General features: G+C 37.5%; 1 protein-coding gene across 2 annotated transcripts in view; it reads right to left on the bottom strand.

The window, feature by feature from the left end:
* Positions 1 to 19,283, bottom strand: part of KIAA0232 (KIAA0232 ortholog) — a 69,694-nt gene that overhangs the window by 11,652 nt on the left and 38,759 nt on the right. For both annotated transcript variants that reach the window (XM_068943419.1, XM_068943420.1), the window contains exons 4-6: positions 11,256 to 11,322; positions 9,671 to 9,752; positions 4,787 to 8,084 (exon numbers count right to left, since the gene is read on the bottom strand). In XM_068943419.1, coding sequence (XP_068799520.1) covers positions 4,787 to 8,084; positions 9,671 to 9,752; positions 11,256 to 11,322 — 3,447 coding nt within the window. The remainder of the gene's footprint in view (positions 1 to 4,786; positions 8,085 to 9,670; positions 9,753 to 11,255; positions 11,323 to 19,283) is intronic.

The raw sequence follows: 19,283 nt of genomic DNA, 5'->3' as shown, positions 1-19,283 counted from the left end.
CGTGCTGCAGACATGAGCACTGCAGTCCCAGCTCACTTTCTGGAGCTTTGCTATGTCAGAAGGAGGATGAAAACACATTTTCCATGTGAACTGACAGGCCTTTCAGGATAGACTATTTCAGCTTCAGATACTAATTTCAAAACATCAGCATTAAATATTTCTACTTTTTCAGAACGCATACGGACAAATACCAAGGTAATGACAAGAGTTTTGCACAAGCTGAACAGAATAAGCGCTCAGGTCTCATTATTATCTGAATATTATTTGAAGTGTTATGACTGTTAATTTCTTAACCAACCACAAGAAAAGTAAAAGTCATATTAATCCGTAAGTAAAAAAATCTTTCTTGAACCTGCTCTGCAACCCCTTTACTATTAGTAAGAATATAAAGAAACATGCATGTTTAGAAGTCAAAGCAGCAGTGAGCTTCAGTGAGTTCCATTCCAAAAGGATCAGATCCAAACAACAGGAAGCCAAAGTTGAAACTATTGAAAATATTTTGAAAACTAATTTGGCAGTCACCTAATTGTGGAATTTCATTGAAAAACACATCTGTAAGGGACCCTGCGAGGTCATCTAGTCTACTCTTGCACAGAAAACTGATTTTATTGTTAGAATTCTTTTCCTCACTGTGGTTTAAGGTCATCACATCCTCATCCATTGCATATTGCAGAGCTTACAGAACAAGCACAGCCTCTTGCTCATCTCCTGCAGCTTTGTAAGTGGCTTCAGCAATACTACTGGTTTCTTCTTCAGTTTTTCCTTTCTGAGATACAACAACCTCAGTTCCTTCCATCTGTTTTCAAAAGCAGTTATGCCCGTTCTTTGGGTTGCTCTCCTCAGGACATCTTTTCTGAAACGAGGTAATTAAAACTGAACAGGGTACTCCAGCAGAGGGCTTACCAGTTCCAAGTACAGAGGAGCAATTACCTAACTTCTACCAGAAGGACATTTCTATTTATATATCACGATGTTGCCTTCTTTTGCAAAGCGTGTCATGATTTATGCCTAGCTTATGATCTACTTGAAGATGCTTTTCTGTTTCACATGATTTCCTAGCCTGTCACTCCTTACACTGTTTGTGGAGAGGATTATGTTTCTTCAGAAGTTTGTATTTGTCCCTGCTGAATTACATCTTCATTTTCAGATCGTTTCTCTACTTCAAGAAACTTTTGATGCTAATCTTGTCTTCCAGTATAACTGCAGATTTTCCCAGTGTGGTATCAAGAATTTTTACAAACATACCTTTTTTTCTTTTCTTTCTTTTTTCTTTTTTTTTTTTTTTTTTTTTACTTCCCAGACAAGATCATTAATGATATCCCTTGTTCTCCTGTAATACTTGCATGATGTTGACAGTTCTTTTGAGTGTGCAGTCTCTTCTTATCAACCCAAAACTTAGTAACTTGTTCACTTATTGGTATAGCCAAGCGATTTACTGGCTAAAATATTTGTTTAGAAAGTTAGAGAGATAATACACTACTTCCCTTTTCCTCTTTTAAAGGGGAAGCGTGCTTTCCTTTTTTAAAGGTTGTCTTCTGTGTGTTTTCAAAAAAGCGTTCTCCTGAGTTGTATTCAAATCAGCTGTTCCTCATGATAGTCAGCTGAATGTTCCTATAACTAGCCGAAACAGTGTAATTTATCGGTACTTTTCCCTTGTTCAGTTCATTATTTTTTCCACAAGAATTGAAACGAGTGGGGAAAAATGTATGAAATAACTTCTTATCCTTTCATAGCTTCCCCTGTTTGCTTGTTCTGTTTCCCACAAAATCCTATTTTAGCCTTCTTTCTGTTTCTGACTTACTTCTAAAGACTTCTAGGTATACCAAATAGTTATCTTATTGACTTGCTCTATACCTTGTTTCTTCCCCCCAACTTTTATGCTGTCATTGTGAACCCCATCATTTTAGGGGTCCCTCTTATACAAGAAGCTTTCAAAATCTCAGTAAATTAAATTTGATTAATTAGGAAGTTAGAGCTGAGTCTTGTAGCTGCTTTCACCATCTGTCGCGATCAACGTATATCAAGAATTATCTGGACCAAACCTTTCTCAGACGTCCCAGCAGCGGCCATCCCTTTTACCACAAAGTCCTTTGATTTGTATGTAGATGGTTCTGCTAAACGCTCTTAAATTTTTTTTTCCACTTGATTCTCCTGGTTTTAAGACCTAAAGCAGACCCTCTGCATTTTGCCTCCCTCTTATCACTGCCTAGAGGTTTACAGAAGGTTATCTCCTGTGTTATGCACCTCAGAAACAATGTATATAGCCTTCCAATGTAAGGCACCCCTCTTCCCTTTCCCTCTCACCAGTCTTCCTATACAAGCTATATACAGGCAATGTTTATTTATACTTGCAATGTTAATTATTCCAGTCAAGTGAAGTACCTCATCAAATCTAATAACCCAATCAAGTCACGAGATGCATAAATATTTATGCTTGGCCAGTCAAATGCCCTAGTCCCCAAAGGCATTGCTCTAGGTATGTCCAGACCTGCGAAGTTTGGTAACGTCCCAACAGAACCTGCAAGTTAGATATTCATTTATTTGTGTCAAGAATTCAATAGTATAAGCGTTTTTAGGGCACATCTACTAGATCAGAGTCTATATAATACAGATCTGTTAATAGTTTCAATGATAATACGTTCCAAGACCATGAACTGGACCAGAGAGCTCATGCATACTTACCCATAACTCCACAGGTAAGCGGTGAAAGGAGCATTTACTTCGAAAGGAAGGGGATCTGTAGTTCACCACTTTTTTAATTTTTTAAACCTTTTCTGAAATCTATCTAAAAAGGTTAGATATAGAAATATCTCTTCAATTTTGAAGAGCTTCTGTAGGAGCTATCGTCAGATTCATACTCCAAAATATATTGCAATCCCAAAAGGAGTGCGCTAATGGGGAAGGTAAAAGGGAAGGAACTGAACCAAATTCTTATGTTCTTATAAATTGGAGGCATTCACAGATACGTGTCTGCACAGTCCACATACTAACTAGACTTTATGTGATACAAAAGAGAAAGATTTCCTATTATGCTGTAGTATTTTCAAGTCCATTATTTATGTAAAAACATTGGAGGTGCCCATATCGCAAAACATGACTAAAATGCTACGTCGGATCAACAGTGAGGTAACATAACGTGCTTAAATTTTGTCACAAGTCCATAAAAGAAAGCATGGAGGTTTCATTAAAAAAAAAAACCACTCAAAAATATTGGTCTATACAATGAATCAATTAATTTCATAACCACTGCTCAAGTTAAACCTCTTTTCTCTTTATCCCTGGATAAATTTAGATAAGCATCCTCATGGAGCACTAAGGATACAGAAAGGAGATTTGGAAAGAGGCTGGAAAGAACCTAGTCTCTCACTATCACAGACAACTGTATTATACCATTTGTTCATTTACTATGTCTTACTGTACAAGTGAAGTTAAGATTCCACTTTATCCTTGGTAAAATGTAATTTCAGAATCTCTTCTGAACTACAGCCTAAGTTTATTAAAATTTTTGTGACTCTTTTTGCAAGGCCTGGGACAAACTCTGGGACAACTTCCCAGACTCTAAAATAAATTTTTGGAGACACTTAATAGAGATGAACTTAGAGCAGCAGGAACCAAGATCTCTAGAAAGGGCCTGGAAAAGCCATGGATTTGATTCTCTTGTACAAGCAGCAGAGACATCAACTGACCAGCACTGGGGAGGAGAAGCAACAATAGTAATTAATTTGAAGGAGCATGAGAGGAGAAGCAGATAGGAAGAAAGAAAATAAGGAATTTTGATTTTTTTTTTTTAATAGAAAGTTTAACTTTAGTTTTAGCAAGAAAAATGTTAGCTTTCCCATAAATGAATTCGTTTTTCAAAGTTAGAATTCAGGAGCATACGATCAGTACAACACAAGCTGGTTGCAACACTTGAGTTGAAAATGCAGAAAATTTCCTCCCAACAGAGACAGTACAACTGCTGACTATGTGGAAGATGAGGCTAAAGAAAAAAGCAAACATAAAATGCAACTTAACTATCCAGACAATTTCTTTCTCTGTGCGGGCTGTACAGTGAAATGATTTTTGCTGGTTGAAGAGCAGAGGGAGTTCATGGCAATACAAACTGTAATCTCATAACTAAGTACTGGGATGTTTTTGGCTGGAAGGGCTTCTTGCTCTTGATCATGACTTAACTTACTGTAATAATTACCTAAAAAACCAAACCAAAATGAAAAATTTGAGCTTAATTCTCAGTTATACTGAGGCCTCCTTATACTATCGTGGTGGTGGAGTATGTTTTGCGTCCATATTTTATTTCATGTCCATATTTTTCCTGACAAAATAATATTTTAATTTCCAGAGCATAAAGCCTTTCTACAAACCTTTCATTGATGGAGTTTACATCCAATAACTCAAACCTATACTCTTCTACTTGGAAATAATGATAATTCATGTTGGAATTCATACCGAAAAGACCGATTTCAGATTATCCTCTTCCAAATTTTAAGAAAGGCTTAAATCAAAATCAGTAGATCTCACTGCTCAAAGTTTACATATAGTATGTTAAAATGCACATAAATCAGATAAACCGAAAACCTAAGGCAGACAGATTTCAAAGCCATGTGAGCATACACTTATGAACATCACATATTTCTACAGGTATGCAAGATGACACCATAATGCCTGAAGATGGTTAATTTTCCTATAGAACTGTACAGTAACATCCACTTAGACTGAACCGTCACATGACGAATTGTTGATAATCAGCTGCTAGGTGCAAGTTCTATGCTTTTACATATCTACCTACCTGTTCAAGTTCTCCTGAAGAAACAGGAGTATCCTCATATGTAGGAAAATGGCACCCTGCTTTACAACCGCAAAACTTGTTAGTCTCCTCACGAGGCTCCACTATTCTGCAGTTTATTTTAGAGCTCTCCATCGCCCTCCCATCTAGAGATTCTTTCATGCTACACTCTAAACACGGATCTTGGTTTCCTACTGGCAACATCCCAGCTGATTCTTCTTGGGAATCCAATGACGTCTGCGCACTTTTCTCCATTCCAGACTTTTTTAATCTGGGAAGGAATTTTCCAGATTCGAGCTCTGATTTTCCATAATAGTGTCCTTCTTTTTCTGCATCTTCTTCCAGAGGTTTGAGATCTGCTTGTGGATCCTCAAACACATCTACTTGAGAAGGGACAGCAATATTTCCCTCATCTTTTTCTGACTCAAATTCTGACTCACTTCCACCACCTGGGGAAAGTTCAGATGCAGAAATTGGACGAAAGTGAGTCCTTGGAGAAATCCGTATAGCCCTGTACTGAGTTCGATCAACACCACATATTCTGGGGTGTAAAACCTCACTGTCTGAATCAGAGCACAGAATTGATTTAGGTTTAAAACTAGGGCTGAAAGATGCAATTCCTTCTGGCTCAAATGAACACTCTACATGAAGAACTTGTGAAAATGGATTGTTCAGGTCAAAGGAAGAGAATGAGTATTCAAGCCCTGGTTCTTCAACTTGAAAGTTACCACAAGCTCCCAGTAAGTCTTCATGGAAGATAAAAGAAAAACCTTTATTTAATCCATTATCTCCACTCTTTGATTGCTCATTCTGTTCAAATGATACAAATGGCCTCCATAATTGCCGGTGACCAGGGGCAAAGCTGTTGCCTGGAGTCATAAAGACATCCGTACCAGCTATTGTCACTACGTCAGAAGCGGCACATTGTAATAAGCTCCCTTTTGAGTGACTAGGTGGCACCACCGCCCATTCTCCATCACTGTTAAATGTTTTGAGCTCCCCATACACACCACCAAGTATAAATGAGTTTTCTTTTTCCTGGTTAACATCCCAAGGTTTTGATGGTGTAGTATAGTCACCACCATCTACTTTTGATAAATCACTTGAAACAAAGGCTCTCTTCTCTAAATTCTCCTTTTGACCTTCCCAAAGGTGATACTCTGATCTCTGCACTGCTTTATTGGGCTCCTGGAGGGTTTCACCTTTTGCTTCTGTATCCAAACAGCAGCAATAGTTATTTACATCAGCTGAAAACAATTCATCTTCTATTCCTTCTATTTCTACCACTGCTGCAGAATTTCTGTCTGTCATATTTGTCCAGATATCTTTAATAACCCCTGAGCTGTAGCCTTCTCCGTGTGGACTGCTTTCACTACACCCTTGTGTAGTTTCATAGTCTTTACTTTCTGCTTTTTGTTCTAGCTGAATACCACAGACAGATTCTAGTTTAGATTTTTTTTTGAAAATCAAAGTGGGCATTTCTCCTAAAGTTCTAGCTTGTTGCTGGCAGGTTTCTTCTGGCAAAAAATCTAGAATTTCTTCATCTACATAACTTGAAGACACTCTAGGAACTACATAATTAATATCTTCTGCATTAAATTGCGTGGTTTCTTCATATGGAATATTTAAAGTCTCATTGTCTGAACGTGTTTCTTCTGAGTGTGACCATGGACTACAGGTTCTTGTTGAAAGATTGGAACAGTGTTCATTTTCATCAAAGGCACTATTTTTGGTCCATATTAGCAATCTAGACTGTGTTTTCCCAAGAATATTAGCAGTGCTACTAGAATCTGCATTTTCATTTCCCAAATTGAGTGTTTCAAAAGAAAATGGTAAAACAGAGTTACTGCATTGCACTTCAAACACTGAAAAACAAGAGTTTATACCAGACCCTTCATTAATATCTGAAAAGAGCTCTTGATTGCCAGCAAGCATGTGTGAATTAAGCATTGTGCTGTCTAAGATGGGGGAGAATCTAATAGGAGAATCCCCTCCAAAACTTTCCCCATCTGCATCACCAGAACTAGAAGATGAACAGCACTCCCAAAATTGAGCTAAATTACTAAGGTCTTGCAAGAACCACCCTTCAGCACCAACAGAGCTGGTCGAATCTGTCCATATTGCACTTTCCCCTTGCAACTCCATTCCATCTAACACTATGCAACATTCTGCCTCAAAATCATTTTTTTCTTTACTCTTTTGTCGAATCATATTTAAAATCCGACTCTCCCCTTGCATCGTATCTGAGGCACCAGGATCCAACATGGATTGATCAATATCCACTTCATAGAAGTGTGTTAGTTCTGACAGATGAACATCATCTAAATATTTGTCGTCCTCTGGTTGAGAACATATTGAGGTCCCAGCGAGGTCAATATCCTCATTTAGAACTGCAGGCATTTCTACAAAGTGACCATCGATGAAAGTACCTGCTGCGAGGTATGTTTTATGAATATTATTGTTGCTAATGCAAAGACCATGCACTGATTCAGACAACTCTTCTACAGCCTCTGATGTTACACCACATATATCTTCTCTGTTGCGGTATGTAGTCTCAAGCTTACTTTTTCTGCTAAGAGGAACAAAGTACTCTGTAATCGGCTCAGTATACCACAAGGGCTCCTCTTTGTACTCCTTCTCATTTCTGCTGTCTAAATACAGATCTTTTCCATCGTTACCGCCAGCTTCTTTTCTTCCAATTTCTTTTAATGGCCTTTTACCTCTTTTGCACAGCTGTTTGATGGACCCGCTGCTACTGCTGCTACTGCTTCCACTGTGGATTTTTCTATCAGCCTTTTCACCAGACTTCACTGAAAGCCTGCTTTGCCCATTACGCCCTTTTTTATTTCGAACCTCTCTTGTTTTGTGTCTTACTTTAATACATTTCATTGATGCCTTGTATTCACCTTGATTACCACTAGAACTTGAACCAGCCTCACTGGAGCCAGATGACCAGGAGCGAGGACGCATCTTTCCCTCAGACTTATGTCGGACTTGCTTTTTGTACAAAACAGGCTTATCTTCAACAGTGTTGTTACTAAACTTGTTTTCTTTCTCATTTTTACTTTTCTTCTGTTGGGTTCTTTCATGTACAGTGGCAGATACTTTATTACTTCTCTCTTTAGTTACTTCACTTTCACTATTGCAGTCCTTTGGAGAAGATGTATCTGTGCTAGTTGGTGGAGCGGTGGATGAAGATGAGGAGCTAGAGTAAGAGCATAGTTTGGATTTGTTCCATACAGTCATAATTTCTTGCAGGCAAACTGGCTTTTCAGAAAGAGGAGGAAATGCTTCATAGTACCTGCACACAAAACAAAAAGGTGACATTCAGATCTTAGAACTTCAGATAGGCATTAAAGTTAGAAAGCATTACTAAAAATACATAATTTTACTACCTCTAACTGCCAGTACATCTAGTTTGTTCTACATATGCACATGCCATTCATAGCTCTCTTGCTGAAAGGAGAGTTAAGAAAAACTTTAAAGTGTTTATATTGATGCTTATATTGCATGTTTAAAAATTTACTGCAAAATAAACATTACCATTTTTAAGGAAGTACTAAACTTTCTTCTGCTATGGACAGAAATGGTGGATGCTTAAAACAGTGAAGGTCTGACTTCTAATTTATTACATAACGTAGCAATTCACTCCAGACTTCTTACTTAATCATGTTTGATTTAGAGTATCAGTAATGAAGTCCTGAATTGCAGTCTATCAGCTGTTGATTCTTCTTTGTGAGGTGAGACACTTTCTGTTAGCCTCCACAGTTTGATCTTCCAGTTTAAGGAAAAAAAAAGTCACAGCAATTGCAAGAATCAAACATCATCATCGACATGGCTTTACAGAGAGATTCAACAAGTCTCCATTTCTAACAAGATTCAACAAGTCTCCATTTCTAACAAGATGCCTTATCTTATTGGCGGCAGGGGAAGGAGGTTAATTTCTACAGCAGTTTAAGATGCAGTCAGAGCTTTAGCCAACAAGGACAAGGCTAAAACATGGTTTCCTATGACGTTCAAAGTAGCATGGGTTTGATAGTCAAGAAACTTATACATGTATATTTCATGTATTTAAATATATGTATTTCAGTGAAAACCTGTTCAAAACCCCTCAGAAGTCAGTTAAGTAACTATTACCAGTGTGTAGATTTATGTCAATTTATGTCCTTGTTATAACTTCTTCCAATGTTAAGAGCATTGATTTGAGTGATACTACAGTCATTAGTATGTTGATTTGAATGCCCTTTTGCTCACTTAAATGCACATTCGGACAACCAGTTCCCTCATTTGTTTTTAGAAGATTTGCTATCCCTTTAGCAACACTTCCACCAGAATGCCTACTGTTAACAATGGCCGTTGTTGAAAAAACAAAACCAACCAAACAAAAAAACTCCAGCAACAGTCATTTCTCCAAGAGACATCAAAGACAAAACTCCTGGGTACTTTAGTGACACCGGACTCGGGTACTTGTTTAGTAGAAGAGCCTTTTGTTTATAAACAGTTTCAGCTTCCCATTTCTGCAACAGAAGACAGAGTTCTGAAGGCAGGAAACCATGTCTGTGATGTGTCAATAAACGCTATTTAAGGGCTTTTAATTTGCCTAGCTGACTTGGTCTTAAGAAATCTAACATACAGCATGGCTTAAAACTCAGGTCTGCATATAGTCAAAGGAAAGTGGTCAGGATTTTTCCATGTATTAAACCAGCCTGTGGTATCAAGCAGCCATATTTAAATATTTAAGATGTGCAAAAGAAGATAGCAGGAAAAAAAGGATTTTACTTCCTACCATTCACAGAACTCCAAATTTTATATTAACTTCACTGTTTTAAAATATGGGAGTAAAGAGAGAAAATCGAAAACAGTCTCAAGTAATAAAAAAACCAATACATTTCTACTTGATCCTTTGCTGTGGGAGATAAATCAGTCTCAGGAGACAACGAGCCTTCTAACTTTTTGTGAATCTTCTCCTCTGTTTTGGAAGAAAATTGCAAATGTTTAAGAGAAAATTCAAGAAGTCAATGTATTTTTTAACAGTATTTCAAAAAACGCACCAGGATTTATGCCTGTAAGTAGTAGTATATTTCCATATAGTATTGCAAATAACCAAACAAACCACTCGCAGTCTGCTTATTAAGCATTAAAAAACCATAAGGTATCACCCAAGATGTAAATTCTCCACAGTTGTTTTGTTAAAGCCCACAGATTTCACCAAACATGGCCAGCTAGTAACTGCAGGCCATGCTGTGGTTAACAGTGTCCTCACTACAAGACTTCTTACTGAGCTTTTAGTTATTTCGTATCCAAATCCTTAGCTCATTCTTGCATTGCTATACACAAAATGTTTAGTTAAATACAACTTTTTTTTTTTTAAAATATATGGTAGCATCTAATTTTGCATGTCTTTCAGTAAAAGGAAGTACCCCTGTGGCAGCTGCTGTGTTTTGGGTGAACACATAATAAGGCAGATATCCTGAGCAAGAGTTGACTTTACAAATTTTTAAACCTTTATATCAAAATCTGTAAGATGGGGGGGAGGTAAGCAGCAAGATACACACTAAAGTTTACTCCCCCCCCCCCCAAAATAAATAGTCAGCACCACTATTGCTCAGTGAGGTGTCACTGCTAAACACTACAAAACACCTAGAACTGATTAGTGATAGTTCTGCTATTTAAAAAACAAACAAAAAAACGACTTGAAACAACTAAAATCATGCTTAAAGTAGGTAAATACTTATTCTGAAAGAGAAGCAAAAGTTAAGAGTTGCATATTTATGCACAGAAAACAAGTTCAGTCAGTCCATTTCAACTTTTATATACATATATATATATACACACACACACACACACACAGTAAGTATATTTATTTTTTTATGCAGTGTCAAAGGCTGCTGTTATGTTCCTGAACAAACATTCATATGCAACAAGTGTTCACTGGGGACACCACAACTGTACGCTCCCTGCCCTATGCTTGAGCACAGAGCGCCCCCATCACGATTCTCCCTGAAGCCTGCAAATTTTAACTGCACTTCTCTATGAGACTGCTACGCATGGATGATTTTCACTGGAATAGCTAATATATAATCAATTTTGAGGCCACTGTATTTTTTTTTCAAATATCAATATAAAAAACGGAATAGAAGCAAACCTACTTGCTTGTTTGTTTGCTTACGGGTCTTTTCATGGAGGAACACTGAATAGAAAATATTCACTGAAAAAGTACGCGCTGCTGGACATGAATCGTTACATCGTTTCATACGGAAAATTCCACCTGTAAACGGCTCTTTCTTAGGCAAACAACGCATACCGTTATAGAATTGTTCCAGCTATTTGAAGGAAACTACTCAAGCGTATCTTAAAATTGCATCACCTACACAAACAGCTACTCAAGTAACAGGCCCCCCCCCATCTCAGAATGGTAGGTACTTGATAAACATGATATATGACCTCAAAAGAATAAAGTATTGTAACTTACCTTGCTTACTCTGAAGGTCTTTCAATCTGGAGCAAAGCTCCTCCACTAAAGTTTCAATCCCAGAGCTCTGTACAACAAAACCACAAAAGAAAACAAAATGGAGAAAAAACCCACAAAATGCAACTTACTAAAAAGAATATTCATTTTTTACATTTACACAATGACATTACTACAGTAAAAATAGTTCAGCAGCCATGTATTTTCTTTTGCATGGCAACTATTAAAAAGCATCAAAAATGTTTACTAGGTATAAATCCATTTCCATAAATAACTTATATCAGATGTCAAAATGATTACATAAAACAACTAAATACACTCACACTACAGGTTTCAAATTACAAAGTTGCATACGTTATTACTGTACATCCAAGGTTCTGCAAACTATACACTATCACATTTACTGCACTTTAGGAATAAATCACTTAGGATTTATTTGAGTGTTTCAGGCTAAAAGTTCAAGTCTCAACTAATCACTCAGACGCATTTTAAGAAGCTAAGCCTGAACCTTTTTCTTGCACAATTCAGATTTTGGGAAAGGGACGGTCACAGAAGATTCAGGAGTGGACGACAAGGAAAACGCTACGAAGAGATAGATGTGCGCGTAGAAGGGAGGGAGAAGAAAGCTTTCCAAGTATCTTCAGGGAAAACCTATCCCATAGTTCTGCTACTTTGCCATGCCCATTTTTTTCTCTTTTTAAACTTTGTGTTTTTTGCTGAGGAGAGGAGAGGGAAAAGTGAACAGTTCCATCTCCTCTCTCTGCCAGTATTCCCCTCTGCCCCCAACTCTAGCTTCCTTTCAATCAGTTTTCTATGTCATTCTTGCACACAGCTTTTTCTGCTTTTGCTATCTGCCTAGACTTGCAAGTAATCCTAGATAAAAGCAGTACTACCAAAACAGCAAAACGCTGTAAGACAAACACATATATGAAGTGCAATATTATACTACCAACTGTCCCATAGCGGAAAACACTTTGTTATTCTAATGCGATATAACTTGTGTGCCAGTCAGTGATATAATAAACATCAACTTACAGCCTGAAATGTCCATTCCTTTTGAAAGGAAAAATAAGCAAGGCATTATGTAGGTTTTCATGTTTTAATTATTTGGATACTCAGTGGTCACAATTCGAGATTACATTTTGCAGTTTCCACAACTGGAAACGAAAGTTGGAATTGTAGCAAAAAGAAGCAATCCGAAATGATTAAGGACGATGTAAGATGCCCCCTTCACGTTACTATAAGCCTAGGAATGGTAACTACGGAAGAATTCTGCACCTTTTCACATCCTACCCATAGCTTCCCCAGTAACAACTGCAAAATCTTGCCTCCGTCATACTTGGAGATTCTGAGACTTATGCAAAACTCCTGAATAAATATCTCACCTTCTGAATTTGACATAATCTTGTGTGTACACAATCATGAAATATGCACTCTCCCTAAAGGTAATACAGATCACAGATCAAGATGTTATAAAAAATGCATACAAAAAAAAAGGTAAGATTTGCTGTGTCACTGTGGTGGCATAAAGATTTTATTTTTTCCAAGATGCAAGAGTTCCTCCTCTCTCCTGCTTGCTGTGCAGAAATTGCTGAGAAACGTGGATAAGAAATGGTAAAGCACAAGTACACGTTATGGAAAAACAAAATACTAAACTATATAGTGAAACTAGCTTGTTCATTCTGTCAGAAACATGCATTTGAAAAGTCACATACTGAACCAACTGACTTTTACACTAACTTCCACATTTTCATTATTTGCAGTCAAGCGAAAAAGCAATTTTCTATTCCTAACTGCATTGCTGCACTGCTGAAGTGCTAAATATAAAACTTTATGCCACAGACAACTGAGGATGACTTAGCAGTACTAAATGTTAGAAGGAGTCTTGTACACTAGTAAACTTACTAACGTAAATTGTTTAAAAGGAACCAAGCAGCTCAGTAATATGGACAGTCCTATGCAGCTGTAATAACTGTCAGTTTATACACATACCATTTATGACTTTTTCCCTTCTACCCCCACAAAAGGGCAGAAGAGGAGGAGCTGGCATTGTTTTTGCTCAGCTCTCCGCACTGGCTAATTGAGTAGACAACTGCAGCAAATACTCAAAACCTAAGCCACGTTCACTTCCTTAACTTAATTATAAAATCATGTCCAGAAGAAAGAAAGAAAGAAAGAAAGAAAGAAAGAAAGGGTAACAACAATACGATCAGTATGCTCACCATTATATCGAAGAAGCGAAAACTTTTGGAATCAAACGCTTCATTTCCTCCTGTACCATGAAACTAATACGTGAGTCAGCTGACATACAGCATGCTGTCCTGCACAGCACCCCTACGAAGCTAGCACTAGGTTAAAGGAAAAAAAAAAAAAAAAAGCCACTGTGCAGAATGTCAAGTCTCTAGAGACCACTTACTCAACCTTTTACTGCAGGATATAAAACCTGGCTGCAGACTTAATACAACGAATTTCTCAGCAGCAGCTCAATATATGACAGCGTTCTCTTCTGAATGTCTGATACACTTACTGCATTTTTTTGTTGTCTAAGTTAACGCACTGTAGTTACAACATCCCCACCTCCAGAAAGCAGGGTATGCCAGGTATTGGCTTACCTCAGTAGCACAAAACGAATTAAAAAAAAAAAAATTAGATCTTCTGCCTGAAATGTTTTCCTAATCTTAGCATTAAAAAAAAAAGTCACAAAGTTGTACCGGTATTGGAGTACCGAAGAAGTACTTTTTAGCATAACATTCTTACAAAAGCCATCATGATTAAGTGCTAAGTCTAACACAAAAGGTTTAAAACTCATGATTGTCTGCAAGATCATTTAACTGTTGACCCAGATTTCTATTACTCCTTTTCTCTCATTCATACTACATAGGGCAGCACATCGCTTCTTTAATTCATATTTTCACTTGGTATTCCACATATTCCTCCACACCAAATATTTTATTCTGTTCTACTGTTTCCAACATGCTTATATTTCCTTCCCCTGCTTTAACTTATATCCAGTTCCATCAAAAGTTGTCCTTTTTGGCTTTTCATCAGCTGGCTGAAGCAAGGAAGGGATTATATAAAGGATAGGTGTCACGTTACTGGCATAGGAGTGACTATGCTAATAGATAAATTAAGCTTCTGAACTCATCCAACACGAAAAAGAGAGTCAGCCTGACTGCAGAGTTATAGGACTCTCTCTACTAGCCAGTGTCTTGCTTTCTGCACAACATAACTTTATTCAGAACTGAATTAACATACTTTTACATAACAAGAAATGACAGCCATTAAAAAAGGCGAAGGTCTCACAGATTTGTGTGTGCGCGTGTGCACGTGTGCATGCAACACACACAAAATAAGTCAAAGCTTAAATCAAAGACCTTTTTAACATGCTCTGCTGTCTGGGAGCTGACAGGTGGCAACTCATTAGCTCACAGCAACCCAACTGCTCTTGATCATATGTTCAAATCCTTGTATAGTTTCAGAAAAATTTCTCAGAAGATTCTAAATCTATAAGTTTAGCTACTTCTGAAATACTTCTATAAATTTAAAATAACTGGTTTAATCAATTGCAAACCATGGAAATAAAAAATATATATATATTACTTTGGTCAAATTTCAGTCCACTAAAAAAATTGTTGCTTATGTGAACAGTGGATGCTGGCTCCTACGTCCCCAGAGTTTGAGTAAGAAGCTGCAAGATATAAGGTCCTCTCAGATTCTGGATGACTTGCTTTAATTCTTGTTGACATTTATCTCTGCTAGTAGACTACTTCTGAATGTTGCAAACAAGCACTGCAACGTCATCACCCAGAAGATTAAACACGTTTTTCCCAAATTGGATGTCATAAATAATCGTACATCACTATTATTTCACAGAGTTATTCTGTGGAACTGAAGATAGCATGGATCAGGAGAATTGTTCCTTTTCACCAATTTTCAACCCCTTTCCTCTCCCAGTAATGTCTAGTCATGGGTCTTACACTTCCACCCCCAAAATGCCAAGCAAACGTGTACGTGGTTCTACAGAGTCTACCTGCACATATGCAACAGCCAAAAATTCTGGACAAAAAAAACCCCCAAACATGTCAAGGAAGAAACAGGGCTGCGGTAGCCAGTATTTGGACTCAGCCTTCCACACCTGTTGGATCATAATATATCTGTAGAAATTGAAAAATTCCATCACATTAGATAACTCAAGAGGCAATTTTATTTTCTTTTAGCCTAACAAAACTTAACGTCTTCTTCCAGATGCTTCGAACTGCGTCCTGTACGTTATTTATTAAATATGGCTTGTTGCAGGAGGCCTGTAAGGTATGGGGAAGTTTCCTTGTTCCTCTTTTAAGCTTTTTCAAGAGACAGAAGTATTACACTTTAGTTTAACAACTAAAATAATCGATTATTTCCTTGTAGAATTTGGAGCACATTCTAGTTTACACCGTTAAAGCAAACACTCATTTCACTTTCACAGAATGCAGCTTTGAACAATCTAGAAATTAAGGTCAATCAATATATTCATAGTTTTATATCGTCCCCTTAACAGTTCACAGGGCACTCCAAACAGAGATGGTGCTCTAACTGCAGTGCACCAGATTGTTTTCTTGGCGAGCAGCCTGTCACCAAGAGAAGGATTAGGTAGCTGTTCTCTGTGAATCAGCCGCTAAGCCATGTGAACTGAGCAAGGCACAAAATATGATTCATTGCAATCGCACATCTATTTCTACATTTTTTTAGGATGAAGAGAGCTAGCTAAAAAGTCTGCGTTTTCCATTTCTAAACTTCTGAGGCAGTATAATTTATCTAGTAACAAGTACAGGGGTCTCAGACTTTTTAATTTTTTCCAGAAGTTTTGGGAAAAAAAAGTCACAAACTTTCCCTTCTTAAATTGACAGACACTCAGAAGAGCTTCAGTAAGCTCCCCAGTGTACTTGCTGGGTGAGAGCAGATTGAAACTTGCCCTATCACTAGCCAAGAGGATTGGGGGGGGGGGGGGGGGGAGGAAGATAGGGAGAACAAGAACAAACATCCCCACTGGCTCTCAACCTCCAGACATTTTCTCCAGTGAGTGCCAGTTATTTCATATCTTTCTTGAAGTTACAAACTGTATTAAATACACTTGAGTGAGAAGTTACTGTCCATTTCCCCTGCTAACTGCCTGCAGTTTCCATTCAAAATCTCTCTCTTGGATGAAGTATTCATCTATATTCTGAATCTCCCATTTGTCTACACCATAAGCTATATGTTTAAGCCTATCACTCAAGACATAAGATTTTCAAGCAAGTTCAGACGAGTATTCCTTTTTGCGTGACATAACGTCCTGCATCAGCTTCAGTTGATCTTCACAGCAAAGTACCTGTGCTGAGAAGCAGGATAATCGTCTGAATGGGGGCTCTCAGAAGAAACTGAGCGCTAAATATCATGGAGAATAGTTTTGCAAAATCAAAACCCCAAATGAGTAATGCATAAGCACTAAGCTTTATCCGTAAGTATGTGAGTAGTAAGAGACTGTCACTTTACCTGGACCAGGTTTTAAGGCTCAACAGGAGAGCTATTATTTGAATTTACATAGAGAATTACAGGTATAATAGTTCATCTTATTAGAGAAAGATTCCAATTTCAAATTAAATCAAGAATCCTCACCACTGAGTAACTGAAGAGACATACTCAACAGGTAGGAAGGACTAAACAAACAAACAAACAAACAAACCCCATCAAACAACACAGCCTTCTGGAATGGTTCAATCCATGTAGAGTTCTAAGGAAAAAAACAATGTTTCAGTCTGCATTTAATGATTTTCCTCAATTCTAATGAGGTGGATGACACTAAGATAGCATTTAGAATATACATTTGTAAAAATTCCCTTTTTCACTAGTGAGAATACTGTATCTTTACCTGTTCACTTGCATATGTAATCATTTACAATAAAGCCTCTGGATCAGTCAGAAAAATAAATTGCATTTATTAACTTCTGTTTTGGGGCTCATGAATATTTCATCCAAATAATGAACTCCAATAAAAGGTGTGACCTTGACACAATAGATTTTCTTTAGCAGACAGAAATAATATTTAAAAAAAAAAAAAAAACAACCAACCTCAAGCCAGAGAGCATTAGCTCACCAGCAAAGAGAGCATAAGAAATACATCCTCGCTACTCTCTTGGTCCTGTCTTCTGTACTAAGAGAGCACTAGGAAAGTTAAAACCCACATTTAAGATCAGGCTCAGATTTCAGAGCTGTCATTCATCACTTCTCACAGCAGATTATAACAGAGATAGACCACAGCAAGTGTGATTTACCAATTCTAGATAGAAGAGGTCAACTACCACCTTAAAGTAACTTAAAATGAACAAGCTATCCCTAAATGTAAATTATGAGAGTAGCTAATCTGACTTCTGTTATTCAGAACTTAATTGTAGTAGTTCCTTCCCGTAGCGGGCAACAGAGAGATAAGAAATGATCCCCGCTCAGGAAAGTATAATTCCTCTTTGGGACCTATTCTTCCTGATTATTATTAATCCCTTGTAAACAAACATGCTGACTTCAAAGCCAGAACAGACTTATCCTTGTAAGTAATGCTGCTGTGAGACTCACTGTATCACTGTATTTCAGCTTGCAGATGTGGAAATGTTTTTATCTGTATTATCAGTGAAACGTGAGAAAACTGTAAAAGCCTATTTTCACCAATTATACAAAAGTTATTCTCCACATAGGATGAAATGTAGAAGGGACACCTGGAATTTCCTTGGTAGGTACTCTGCCATATCCATTGAAGAATGAAGCTTCAATTCAACTTGTTGTGAAAACAATTACTTTGCATTAAGGAAAATCACAATCTAATAATATCCTTCTGTGACGAAACACAAGCGATTATTCGGCTCACTCTGAGTGACTTCTGTGGCATTCTCATGACCACAGAGGTGTGTATCCTTTCTCTCCACGTACACCTATACATGGAAACTTCCTTTCTGTGCTGAGACTCATCAGACAAGTTGCTGACAAAAGACATTCTCCTCCCCCCGAAAGGAACAGTTTTGCTCCCACTACCCTGGGGAGTGCGTGCAAGATGAAATAACTTGCAAAGATACAGAACAGGCCTAATTCCAGTCTTCAGCACAAAATGATCTACACTATGTGGGATACGTAAATACAAGGGACGTAAGAGAAAGTACCTGTTTATTTTTGCTGGCTTGATACAAACTGAGGAAGTTTTTGTGCCCAACTGTTATAACACAATTTCTGTGTAGACTAATGTATGAGTTCTGTGAAGAACTCATACGTTTAGATAACTACTCATTCACTATCAAGGGAACCAACATAAGAATTGGAATTTTATCATCTTCCACGAAAGTTACTATTATACTCAGGACAGCAGCCTCAGGAACTTGAAGAAGATACATGGTACCATGAATATCCTCTGAATCGGAATGCAAAAATCATAAGGAAAAGGGAACTGAATTACTATTGTAACTATTTTATTCTATGGCGGTTACCTTGGCAAGATAAATTCACTTCAATTTTCTATGTGGTACTTAAAGAGTTATAAACGTAGGGTAAAAGAGTCTGCCAAGTTAAACACAGTACACAGCTTAGTACATGAATGGAGAGAAAGGGAAACTTTTGAAGCCAATAGGTGTGGTAATACAGAGCCAGTTCTCTTAAGCCAATATAAATTAAATTATGGGGGAACAACAGCAACTGTTAAGAGATAATAAAAACCTATGGTGCATTCTCATGGAAAAAGCTCAGTGGCATCAGCTCTAGCTCAATTGTATTTTTTTTAATACATACATCCCATCTAAATTCTTATTAGCGTTCTAACTCGTTTCAAAATCCTTTGCTAAATGGTGCTGTTTATTTTAAAGACAGACAATGTATCCAGCTGATCTTCCGGAAAGGAGTACATCTCAGAAGGAAGCTTACGTTCACTGGTTTTGTGAAGTGTTTTGAGAATGCTTTTTTTTTTCCCCCAGGGAATCCCAAACAAACTATCCTTCTCAGACACATAGAAATGCTTACTACTGAGCTAGTCAGGATACA

The sequence above is a fragment of the Struthio camelus genome, chromosome 4 (genome assembly GCF_040807025.1).
Source record: "Struthio camelus isolate bStrCam1 chromosome 4, bStrCam1.hap1, whole genome shotgun sequence".
Classification (NCBI taxonomy): Eukaryota; Metazoa; Chordata; class Aves; order Struthioniformes; family Struthionidae; genus Struthio; species Struthio camelus.
Note: the sequence above shows the minus strand (reverse complement) of the source record. Positions and strands in the feature narration are given on the sequence as shown.